The 13026-nt window shown below is 41.6% G+C and overlaps 1 protein-coding gene across 1 annotated transcript in view; it reads right to left on the reverse strand.

Moving 5' to 3' along the window:
• Positions 1-10886: 10886 nt before the first annotated feature.
• The window catches only part of FBXO9 (F-box protein 9), a 40507-nt gene continuing 38367 nt past the window's right edge, over positions 10887-13026 (reverse strand). Inside the window, exon 13 of the mRNA XM_047733488.1 lies at positions 10887-11493. Within this exon, the coding sequence (XP_047589444.1) occupies positions 11385-11493 (109 nt within the window). The 3' untranslated portion in view covers positions 10887-11384. The remainder of the gene's footprint in view (positions 11494-13026) is intronic.

Raw genomic sequence — 13026 nt, forward strand, 5'->3', positions numbered from 1 at the left:
CCATGTCTGGCCTTCCTGGCTTGCCCATTGATATTCAGGAATGAGACACTGAATGCTGACTGGAACCTCTGTCTGGGGGGGAGGGGAGGAGCGGTGGGGGACGGGTGTTGACTGAGTAGTGAGAGATAAGCCTAGTTTGTTGAGGTACCTCAGTGTCAGCATCTAGAGGTCTTTATTTGGAGAGGCTATTTTCTCAGAGAGGAAGTCTCCACATTCCTGCCTGATAGGTATCAGCCTGGCAGTTGGAGTTCTGGAGGCTAATTGGTAATCCTTCTTGCCAGGTCTTACCATTTCAGTGTGGTGCCTTGCCTCCAGTTGGAGTTCAGTTGAGTTATTTGTTCTCTTCAGCCTCCCCTACTTCCAGCCAAGGTCTCAAGTCTCTACAGAACAGCAGCAGTCATGAGAGTATGTGCAATGGCTGTTGTTGATGAAGCAGCAATTCCATCAAGCATTGTTCTAAGCGATTAACAAGGAATGTGTCATTTCTTCCTCTCCACTCTTGGGACATGGAGAGTTTAAGTGACTTGGGACGTGGAGAGTTTAAGTGACTTGCTCAAGGTCACAGAGTCATGGATCTGGCACTTCCACCCAGAACCCAGGCTCAAAACCATGATGTCACTTGTCCCTCTGCTGTCTACTTCCCAAATTCTACCCTCTCTTGTCCATTGATGGTGCCTCTCCTGTTCTCCTTGTCTTTTAGCAGGATCCTAAAATCCTGCCATTTTAGCAGGATCGCAGAGAAGAGTGGAGATAATGTAAAGATGTCATTCACCATATATAACCAGAGATGGAAATCCCTTTTTGGATATAGGTGGCCCTCATAACTGGTCACCTGACTGATGGATGTCCAGTGTGAGACTAAGGCCAGTCCTGCTGTCCCAGCTTCTGCTGATCCCAGTTAGACGTTGTAGCCTCAGAAGCCCCAGGGAGCCCTAGTTCATATATTTATTGGCATCATAGTCAAGTTACCTAGAGCTGTTGTCAATAGCATCCACCACCAGGGAAATGACTGGCTAGGTTGTGCGATTCAGAGCATGAGACCATCTGCTAAAGGAGACAGAACTGGAAGTGTTTCACTGCAGGAGTGAGAAAAATCTCACATATATATCAGAGGCCAAAACAATTAACACCAAAAGGTAAATAGTGGATTTTTTTGGGTGAGGTTCCTACAGGTAATTCATGTTTTTTTTCTTTCTGCTCACCTGTTTTGCAGATTTTTTTATACTGCATGTCTTATTTAACAAGAAATGGTTAAGATGTTTAAAAACATTCACCCTTTGAGTCAGCATTTCTGCTTCTTGGAAACATCCTAAGGAAATGATCAATGATAATGTATGTTAAGATTTAACCACAGCAAAGTTAGAAAACAGAAATGTCTAAAAAAGAGATTAAAGTTGGACTATGTAGTCAGTAAGATATATATTGAGGGGCACCTGGGTAGCCGACCCTTGATCTCTGCTGAGGTCTTGATTGCAGGGTCATGTGTCCAAGCCACACATTGGGCTCCACGCTGGACATGGAGCCTACTTAAGAAAAAAGAGAATATATTGAAATGATGTACGTGGTACAATTATGTAAAGAAAACATACCTACAAAGTGTGTGCAACAGAATTCCAGTTTTTAATTTTTATTTTATTTTATTTTTTTAAAGATTTTCTTTATTTAAGAGAGAGAGAGTGAGAGAGAGCATGAGAGGGGGAGAAGGTCAGAGGGAGAAGCAGACTACCGGTGGAGCTGGGAGCCGGATAGGGGACTCGATCCTGGAACTCAAGGATCGTGACCTGGGCCGAAGGCAGTCGCTTAACCAACTAAGCCACCCAGGGGCCCGAATTCCAGTTTTTTATTGAAGTATAATTGATATACACTGATGTATTCATTTCAGGAGTACAACACTGATTCAGCAGTTCTATACTCCGTGCTCACCGTGGTAAGCGTGGTCACCATCTGTCACCATGTGATACCCTTATAACGTTACTGGCTATATTCCCAGTGCTGTACTTTTCATCTCCATGAATTATTTATAACTGGAAGTTTATACCTCTTAACCCCTATGTGTATTTTTCCCATCCCTCCATCCACCTCCCCACTGGTAATCATCAGTTCTCTTTTTTTTTTTTTTTAAGGTTTTATTTATTCACTTTGACAGCGGGAGAGAGAGTGAAAGAAAACACAAGCAGGGGGAGCAGCAGAGGGAGAAGCAGGCTCCCCACTGAGCAGGAAGCCCAATGCAGGGCTCGATCCCGGACCCCAGGATCATGACCTGAGCCAAAGGCAGACACTTAATGACTGAGCCACCCAGGTGCCCCTGTTCTCTGAATTTAAGAGTCTCTTGGTTGGTTAGTTGGTTTGGGTTTTTTGTTGTTCATTTGTATTGTTTTTTAGATTCTAAATATGAGTGAAATCACTTGGTATTTTTCTTTCTCTGTCTGACTTATTTCTCTTAGCACAATACCCTCATGTTTATCTGTGTTGTGGCAAATGACAAAAGCCATTCCATTTTGCAGCTGAGTAATATTCCATCATAGGTATATACCATTTCTTCCTTATCCATTCATCCACTGACAGACATGGGTTGCTTCCATATCTTGACTGTCAAAAATAATACCGCAATCTACAGGTGTGTATCTTTTCTAATTAGCATTTTTGTTTTCTTTGGGTAAATACTCAGGGGTGAAATCACTGGATCATATGGTATTTCTATTGTTAATTTTTTGAGAAACCTCCATGCTGTTTTCCACGGTGGTGTACCAATTTACATTCCCACCAACAGAGCACAAGTGTTCCTTTTTTCTCCACATCCTCACCAACACTTGTTGTTTCTTATCTTTTTGATTCCAGCCATTCTGACAGGTGTAAGGTGCTATCCCATGGTAGTTTTGATTTGCATTTCTCTGATGATGAGTGACATTGAGCATCTTTTCTTATGTCTGTTGGCCATCTGGATGTCTTCTTTGGAAAACTGTCTATTCAGGTCCTCTGCCTATTGTCTAATAGGATTATTTGCTTTTTTGGTGTTGAGTTATAGAAGTTCTTTATGTATTTTGGATATGAACCTCTTATTGGATATACCATTTGCATAGCTCTTCTCCCACTCAGTGGGTTGCCTTTTGGTTTTGCTGATGGATTCCTTTGTTGTGCAAAAGCTTTTAGTTTTTATTTATTTATTTATTTATTTTTAGATTTTATTTATTTATTCGACATACAGAGATCACAAGTAGGCAAGAGAGGCAGGCAGAGAGAGAGGAAGGGAAGCAGGCTCCCTGCGAAGCAGAGAGCCCGATGTGGGACTCGATCCCAGGACCCCGGGATTATGACTTGAGCTGAAGGCAGAGGCTTTAATCCACTGAGCCACCCAGGTGCCCCATAAGCTTTTTAGTTTGATGTAATTTCAATAGTTTATTTTTCCTTTTGGTCCCCTTGTTTAAGGAGATGTATCTAGAATAATATTGCTAAGGCTGATGTCAAAGAAATTACTGCCTGTTTTCTTCTAGGAAGAAAGGTCTTTTTTTTTTTTAAGATTTTATTTATTTGACAGAGAAGGGAGGGAGAGAACACAAGCAGGGTAGTATGGCAGGCAGAGGCAAAGGGAGAAGCAGGCTCCCCACTGAGCAGAGAGCCTGACATGTAGCTCAATCACAGGACTCCAGGATCATGACCTGAACGAAAGGCAGATGCTTAACTGACTGAGCCATCCGGGCGCCTCTCACATTAAGGTCTTTAATGTGTTAGACTTTATTTTTGTGTGTGCTGTGAGAAAGTAGTCCAGTTTCATTTTTTTGCATGTAGCTATCCAGTTTTCCCAGCACCATTTATTGAAAAGACTGTCTTTTCCCCCATTGTAAATTCTTGCCTCTTTTCTCATAGATTCATTGACTATATAGGTTTTTTCCCCCTGGACTCTGTATTCTGTTTCACTGGTCTGTGTGTCTGCTATTGTGCTGGTTCAGTATTGTTTTGATCACTACAGCTTTGTAGTATATCTTGAAATCTGGAGTTGTGAAACTTTCAGCTTTGTTCTTCTTTCTCAACATCGCTTTGGCTATTTGGGGTCTTTGGTGATTCCATATGAATTTTAGGACTGTTTGCTTTGGTTCTATGAAAAATGCTGTTGGTAATTTGATTGGGATTGCATTGAATCTGTAGATTGCTTTGGCTGGTATGGACATTCTGACAATATTAACTCTTCCAACCCATTAGCATGGGCTGTCTTTCCAGTTGTTTGTATCATCTTCAGTTTCTTTCACCAGGGCTTTATGGTTTTCAGAATACAGGTCTTTTACTTCCTTGGTTAAATTTATTCCTAGATATTTTATTCTTTGGGGTACAATTGTAAATGAAAGTGCTTTCATAAATTCTGCTTCTGCTACTTCATTACTAGTGAATGAAAACACAACCAATTTCTGTGTATTAATTTTAAAGATTTTTTTTATTCATTTGACGGAGAGAGAGAGATCACAAGTAGGCAGAGAGGCAGGCAGGCGGGAGGGAAGCAGACTCCCCACTGAGTGGAGAGCCCGATGTGGGGCTCGATCCCAGGACCCTGAGATCATGACCTGAGCCAAAATCAGAGGCTTAGCCTCTGAATTACTGAACTCATTTATTCTAATAGTTTTATGATGGAGCCTAGATTTTCTGTGTATAGTATTGTGTCATCTGCAAACAGTGACAGTTCTACTTCTTGCCAATTTGGATGCCTCATTTCTTTTTCTTGTCTGATTGCCGTGGATGAAAGCAGTGAGAATGAACATCCTTGTCTTGTTCCTGGTCTTAGAGGAAAAGCTCTCAGTTTTCACTGTTGAGTATGAAGTTAGCTGTGGGTTTGTTATATGTGGCCTTTATTATGTTGAGGTGTGTTCCCTCTAAACTTACTTTGTCGAGAGTTTTTATGATGAACAGAAGTGAATTTTGTTAGAGTCTTGTTCTGCATCTATTGAGATGATCCTAGGATTTTCATCCTTGGTTTTGTTGTTGTGGTGTAGCATGATGATTGATTTGAGATCATTGAACCATCTTTGCATGCCCAGAATAAATTCCACTTGCTCATGATGCAAGATACCCTTTTAATATATTGCTGATTGTGGTTTGCTAATATTTTGCTGAGGATTTTTGCATCTATGTTCATTAGGGATATTGGTTTGTAGTTCTCTTCTTTTTCTTCTTCTTTTTTAGTGTTTTTTGCTTTGGTATCAGAGTAATGCTGGCTTCACAGAATGTATTTGGAAACTTTCCTTCCTTCTTGTGTGTGTGTGTGTGTGTGTGTGTGTGTGTGTGTGTGTGTAATTGTTTGAGGAGAATATATGTTAACTCTCCTTTAAATGTTTAGGAGAATTCATTTGTGGATCCATTTGGTCCTGGATTTTGTTGTTGTTGTTGGGGAATTTTTGATAACCCATTCAGTTTCTTTACTAGTAACCAGTCTGTTCAGGTTTTTTGTTTCTTCCTGATTCCACTTTGGAAGATTAAATGCTTCTAGGAATTCATCCATTTCTTCTAGGTTGTCCAATTTGTTGGCATATAATTTTTCAGTGTCCTCTCTTAATTCTTTGTATTTCTGTCAGTTTTTACCTCCCCTCTTTCATTCCTGATTTTATTTGTGTCCTCTTCCCTTTTTTTTTCTTCTTGATGAATATGGCTAAAGGTTTATCAATTTCGTTTATCTTTTCAAAGAGCTGGCTCTTGGTTTCATTGATTGTTTCTTTTGGTTTTGTGTTTGTTTATTTGCTTGTCTCTATTTCAAATGTTTCTGCTCTGAACTTTATTACTTCTTTCCTTCTACTAACCTTGGGTTTTGTTTGTTCTCCCTTTTCTTATTCCTTTAGGTGTGAGGTTAGATTAAGGTTTTTCTTGTTTCTTGAGGCAGGCTTGTATCAGTATAAATTTTCCTCTTAGAACTGGTTTCACTGTGTCCCAAAGATTTTGGACTGTTGTGTTTCCATTTTCATTTTTCACCAGCTATTTTTAAATTTCCTCTTTGATTTCTTCATTGATCATTGGTTGTTTAGTAGCATGTTGTTCAGCCTCCATATATTTGTGCTTGTTTTTTTTTTTCCCTTGTGATTCATTATATTGTGTGAAAAGATGCATAGGATTTTAATCTTCTTGAATTTATTAAGACATGTTTTGTGGCCCAACATGTGACCTACTCTGGAGAATGTTTCATGTGCACTTGAAAAGAATTGGTATTCTATTTGGTTTAGATGGAATATTCTGTATATATCTCTGTTAAGGCCCTCTGGTCTAATGTGCCCTTCAAAGACATGTTTCTTTATTGATTTTCTGTCTGGATGATATATCCATGGAAGTAAGTGGGTTGTTAAAAATCCCCTACTATTTTTGTATTACTGTCAGTTTCTCCCTTTATGTCTGTTAACATTTCTTTTATGTACTTAGGTTCTCCAATGCTGGGTGCATAGATATTTACAATTGTTATATCTTCTTGTTGAACTGATCTCTTTATCATTATGTAGTAACGCCCTTCTTTGTCTCTCGTTACAGTTCCCATTTCAAAGTAACTTTGTCTGATCTAAGTATTGCTACATTGACTCCTACCCCCGACCCACTTCCACTTGCATGCCAAATCTCTTTCCATGCTTTCTCTTGTCTGTATGTATCTTTAGGTCTGAAGTGAATCTCTTACAGGCAACATGTAGATGGGTCTTTTTTTTTTTTTTTCCATGCAGTCATTTTGATTGGAGCATTTAGTCCTTTGACATTTAAATTATTAATAACTATGTACTTATTGCCATTTTGTTCATTGTGTTGGTTGTTTTTGTAGGTATTTTCTGTTACTTTCTTCTTCTCTTGCTCTCTTATAGTTTGTTGGCTTTTTTTAGTGTTATACTTGAATTCCTTTTTCTTTTGTGTGTGTGTGTGTGTATCCATTACATGGTTTGATTTGTGGTTCTCTTTTCATTCATATCTAATGTCTCATGTGTACAGCAATTTTATATTAAGTTGATGATCTCTTAAGTTCAAGCACACTCTAAAAGTATTAAATTTTTACTCCCCCCCTTCTTTTTATGTGTATGATATCATTTTCTACATTTCTATTTTGTGTATCCCTTGAGTGAATGTTGTAGAAATAATTGATTTTACTAGTCTTTGTTTTAACCTCCATACTGGCTTTTCAAGTGATTTATCTGCTACCTTTACTATATGCTTGTTTTTATCAGTGAAATGTTTCCTTTTAATTTTGTTCTGGTTAGGGCCTTTTCTTTCCAAAGAATTCCCTTTAATGTTTCTTATCAGGATGTTTTAGTGATGATGTATTCCTTTAACTTCTGTTTGTCTGGGAAGTTCTTTATCACTCCTGTTCTAAGTGATGACCTGCTGGATAGAGTATTCTTGGTTATAGCCTTTTTCCATTTCAGCACTTTGCAGGCCAGAAGGGATTGGCATGATACATTAAAAGTTTCTGCTGAGGAAAAAAAAAAAAAAAAAAAAAAAAAAAAAACCTGATAGCTTTACGGGGTTTTTTCTTGTATATCTTTTTTTCTTTTCTTTTCCTGTTGCTTTTGAAATTCTTTATCATTACTTTTTGCCACTTAAATTATTATGTGTCTTGGTGTGGAACTCCTGGGTTCATCCTGTAAGGGGCTCTCTGCACTTCCTAGACCTGGATGTCTGTTTCCTTCCCCACATTTAGGGAGGTTTTCAGTTATTTCTTCAAGTAAATTTGCTGAAGTTTTTGTTTTTGTTTTTGTTTTTTTGAGAGAGAGAGATAGAGCACAAGCGATGATGATGGGCAGAGAGAGAAGGAGAGCAGGGAGCCCGATGCAGGGCTCAATCCCAGGACTCCAGGATCATGACCCGAGTCAAAGGCAGATGCTTAACCAACTGAGCCACCCAGGAGCCCCTCTTCAAGTAAATCTCCTGCCCCCTTTCTCTCTTTTTTCTTCTTCTGGGATCCCTATAATGCAAATGTTATTAGGGTTGATGCCGTTGGTGAGTTCCCTTAACCTATTCTCATTTTTTATTCTTTTTATTTTTTTCTGTTTGGCTTGGTTGCTTTCCTTACTGTCTTCTGGATCACTGGTCTGTTCTTCTGCATCTTCTAATCTGCTGCTCTTTCCCTTTAGTATAGTTTCTATTTTGGTTATTGAATTCCTTATCTCTTGTTCTTTTTTATATTTCCTATCTCATTAAGTTCTTTCTTTTTAAGTAAACTCCAGGCCTGGCATGGAGCCCAACTCAGCACCTTGAGATCAAGACCTGAGCTGAGATCAAGAGTCGGATGCTTAACCAACTGAACCACCCATGTGCCCCTATCCATTCTTTTTTCAAGTCTAGTGAGTATCTTTATGACCATTACTTTGATTTTTTTTTTTTTTTAGGTTTTTTTTGAGAGAGAGAGAGAGAATGAGTGGTGGGGAGGGGTAGAGGGGGAGGGAGAGAGAGAGAGAGAGAGAGAGAACAGATTCCCTGTTGAGCAGGAAGCCCAAAGCAGGGCTCGAGCCCAGGACCAGAGATCATGACCTGAACCAAAGGCAAATGATTAAGTGGCTGAGCCACCCAGGTGCTACATTACTTTGAATTTTTTTTTTTTTTTTTTTTTTTTTTTTAAATCAGGCATAGTGCTTCTCTGTTTCATTTTTGCTGTGATTTTTCTATGCTTCCATTTGGGACATATTCCTCTATGTCTTCACTTTGTCTTAGTCTCTGTGTTTGTTTCTGTGGAATAGAGAGGTCAGCTACGTCCCTGGTCTTGAAAGTACTGGCCTTGTGTCCTGTGGTATCCTGGAATGCAGTGCCCCCTGGGCCCCAGAATCAGCTGCTCCAGGAGTGTCCCTGTGGAGCCTGCATGTGCTCTACTGTGTGGCTGAGCTGTGTTTGCCTTCCCCTAGTCAGCAGCAATGACCTGCTATGCGTGCTGTGGGCACACGGCACTGGGTTTGGACCCTGCGCCGTTGAGGGGCCTGATACCAGTTTGGGGCTTGTAGGTGGATGGGATCGGCAGTCAGGTGAGGTGTGTAAATCAGCCTTTCTGCTGTCGCTGTGGGCCCTAGGAAGGGCAGCGCTTTCTCCCTGTGCTCCACAGAGGCTCACACTGATGGGCAGAGCCGGCAGTCAGACCAGATTAATCTTGCTGGTGCAGTTACCAGAGCACCGAGCAGTGGGCTTGCTCCCTGCACAGCCAGCTAAGAGGCTCTGCCTCTGGAACTGGGGCGCACTGGCAGATTGAGTTGTCTCCCTCTCCCTATGGCAGGAGTTGCTTTCGGCAGGCAGGGGAATTGGCGGGGGCGGGAGAAGCACACGGGGTGCTGGCGAAGTAGGTAGAGCGTTAGTGCTGGTTGCCACCAGTATCTGTCTAGTCTCGGGGAGGGAGAGCCCCCAACAGCCCTGAGCCCTCCTACCTTGCCCTCCACCAAGGTGTGAGAAGGGGGTTTGTGGAGGAAATGCAGCAGCAAGAGAAGCCGACTCCAGGGTTAGTGCTTAGGCCAGAGTCCCCATGAGGACAGCTGAACAGGCAGGAGCTGAAATGCAAATTCTTGAAAATGTTTCATGGATTTTTTAGGTGTGACTGTACCTACTGCTCTGTCAGCTTCCCCTGTTACTTGCTGGCTTCTGTAATGTCCAAATAGAGCAAAGGAAGGACATTCCTGAAGTTGAAAGGCTTCTGTGGCAGGATTTGCAAAGAACAGTAGAAAAAGGCTACACGGCAAAAATTCCTTCTGGTTATTTATCTTTGGGTGTGTCTTCGGGTATTTTTTGATTTTCTGTATATTCTAATATTCTCAAAATAAATGTATATTGCTTTTGTATTAACAGTCTGAATGTGCTGGGCAGGCACCTGCACGGTTCAGTCAGTTAAGCGTCTGACTTGGTTTCGGCTCAGGCCGTGATCAGGGTCATGAGATAGAGACCCCCCACCCCATCAAGGTCTGCACTCAGCTCCGAGTCGGCTTGATTTTCTCTCTCCCTCTGACCTCTGACTCTTTCCCCTGCACTCGAAAATTAATATTTAAAAATAAAATGTAAAAATCTGTGCAGAAAGCAATTTAAAAAATACTATTTTCAGCTTCAAGCTGAGGATGTAAAAGTTGCTTTGGCGGGCACAAGGAAAGCTTTGAACTTGGCACCCACTGGCTGTCTGCAGCAGGTCTTGACTAGTCCAGGCATGGTGGCCAAACAAGAAAATCTTCGATTCCTACTCTCCTTAGGAAATTCTTTTCTAGCTGTATTTGGCAAGGTCCTAATCAAATGTCCTTTTAACTTGCATTATCAAAACTACTGGTCCCATGAAGAGCCACTTTACCTTAGAAACAGGGAGGAAAGCAAAAAGCCTATCTTGAGGGAAACCCCATTTCTCAGATGACTACAAAAATTCAGCTGAAGTAGGAGTCTCTTCAAACACACTCTGGATGTTTGGTTTTCACCTTAAACATAACATGCATTAGTTTTTAAAAAGACCCTTCCCATATCGAATTGCAGGAACTTAGGAGGCATCTTTTAATGTCCACATGAACTTGAAAGCAGCTGTGGCTGCAGCGGCTGATTTCTCTAAGTGTGTACGTCTTTGACCCTAGCTGTGTTTGAATCACCAAGGAGAGCGCGGACTCTGGGTGAGGGCTGCCCGGCACCAACTCTGAGACCACACAGCAGTGGCATCGTCACTAGGAAGGCAACACAGCACACTCAGGGACTGGCGCTCTCCCTGTTTAAATTCTGGATAGAGCGGGGACTGGGTTGACGTGATCGTCTGCTGTGTTCTTTGAGGAACAGAGATGCCCAGCTGAGTTTGTTGAAAGGCTCTCGGCTGGAGTGTGCAGATCTATAGTCTGCAGCTGCAGAGACCACGGATGGAAAAGAGGCAGGTTCCTAAGCTTTTGCTGGCTACCACAGGGCTATTTATGACTCTGACATGTAAGGAAGGCCATCCAAAGGCATTTTGTTGAAAGAAATGTTTATTATTTTTATTGGTCAAACAGTCTCAAACAAATTCAGAACAAGTTTTCACATTTTGAGCCTTTAAATGCAAAGACACTATGTCATGCGTGAGAGAAATGCTGACCCAGGGGAGCCCTCCCCTGAAGCAATTAAATACCAGGACAGTCAGGCGGAAGGAGACTTGTGGGACAGAATTCTGCTCAGAAATCCTCTTGAAAAAGGACATGATTTAAAGCTCATCTGAAGATTTTTCACAACATAAATGTGCCTGAACAACTTATAATCTCAACTTCTTAATTTCAAAACAAAATACCCCAAGTATCAACTATCCCTTTTAAATAAAAAAAATAATCAATTTATACTCTTCTTAAAAGAACTCTAACAATGTAAAATAAGTTCCAATTCCATATATATATATGTACATTTATAACTTAGGTGCTCTTTTGCTCTATATACTTTGATTCATGCAACAGTGACAGAGGACTGGATGTGAGGCCCTACAGAGGCCTCTCTGAGAAAGCAGTGTAGCTCCTCACTCTGGCGAAGAACAAGGGGGTGTACATCTTGTCAATCTCAAAAGCAGTAACTGCAGTCTCACCAGTTGATCTGGAAAGAAAGCACAAAATTACCAGTTACAAGGAAATTTCTTACACTTTAGTCTTCTTTATTTTGAGTTCATCTCAGTAAACTAAAAATGATAGCAGCATGATAAGAGAAAACCGCAGGCCCAAAATTGTGTCACTTAGACCGAGTTCCCAAACCAGGCCCCAATACCTAATCTAAATGCAGTCTCAAATCAGTCGGGAATCTTCTGATGGGCGCCCATGCGTCTGCCACATGGGCTCTCTCTACCCCGCGAAGGAAGATGAGGTAGCCTGCATGGTACGACTCCCTGCTCCTCCCTCTGAGGGAAAGCAGCACTGCCTGGAACAATCCTTCCTGCCCCTACCCTCCTTTTATAAAAACCTTCCAAGTTTGTGCAACTCCTCTGAGCTCCCCTCTGTACCCTTTATGGGATGCTGCCCAATTCAGGACTTGTTTAATAAAGCCACTAAGACAATTAAAATTTACTTGGTTGAATTTTTGTCATTTAACAGATTTGGTGGCAGCACCTGGGGACGAGAAAACATAGGCGTGGTACCTGTGAACCTTTGGAGTTCACTCTTTCTCACCATTCTGAGGGCCATGGGTAAGTTCCTCTCGGTTATGGGTTCTTTGTCATCATTGCTGACACTCAGGCTCCCCAGCTACGTGGTGTCCCTTTACAAGGCAGGATGGCTTGTACAGCCTATTGCTAGTGGGGATCTTGGAGGCCAAAAATCCACAAGAATTGGTGGGGATGGGTCGAGCATTTAAGGCCTGTTACATGTGCTCAAAAGCTCAAGAAGACTGCTGGGATGGGGTAAGTTGATCGTGAAACAGGTTAGCCTGGCACCAGGTCACCTACCAATCTCCAGAAACTTCCCAGGCACGAGGTACTCTGCGAAACACGCACCACCCCCAGCCCCATAGCACATCCCTTTCAGGTGTTCGTTTAGCTCAGAGGATCCCTAAATTCTGAAGGGCCAAGTGTGCCACCTTCTGGCGCACCTGCTTATTTCATGTCTAAGAACTACAGTCCCAGAAGTTTCAGCTGTCTAGCAAAAAGGACGAAATCTTCCTAAGCTTGTTTTGTGTCCTGAGGAACTCGGCTTGGTAACCACCAGGTCCCAAAATAGGCTGATGTGGGTTGACTCTGTGACTAGCGTCCTACCAACCTGCTGGAGCCCTCAGAAGATCATGACCTAGAAGTACAATGGCCCTTACGTGGAAGGTTCCAATTAGGTAAGATCATTTAAGAACGAGACCTGAAAGCACAGGTTCCCAATTGAACAGAATGGGATTCCATTTCATGTGGCATGCAGACACCTCCAAAAGGTTTCAAAATTCCAAAAAGTTTCATTGAAAGGTTTTATTGCAAAAAAGTTAAAAATTAAAGAGAGAAAAACGTAGGTATCTATAACAAGACTGTAAGACCGAGTACTCGTTCTCATCTGAATTTTAAAAGACTACATAAACATCCACAAAATTCTGCCAAGTTAAGGGCCTTACAGACGCCCTGTTATCTGCCTTCTAAGCAGGGCCCTCATATGAGCCCCG

The sequence above is a fragment of the Lutra lutra genome, chromosome 6, assembly GCF_902655055.1.
Source record: "Lutra lutra chromosome 6, mLutLut1.2, whole genome shotgun sequence".
Classification (NCBI taxonomy): domain Eukaryota; kingdom Metazoa; phylum Chordata; class Mammalia; order Carnivora; family Mustelidae; genus Lutra; species Lutra lutra.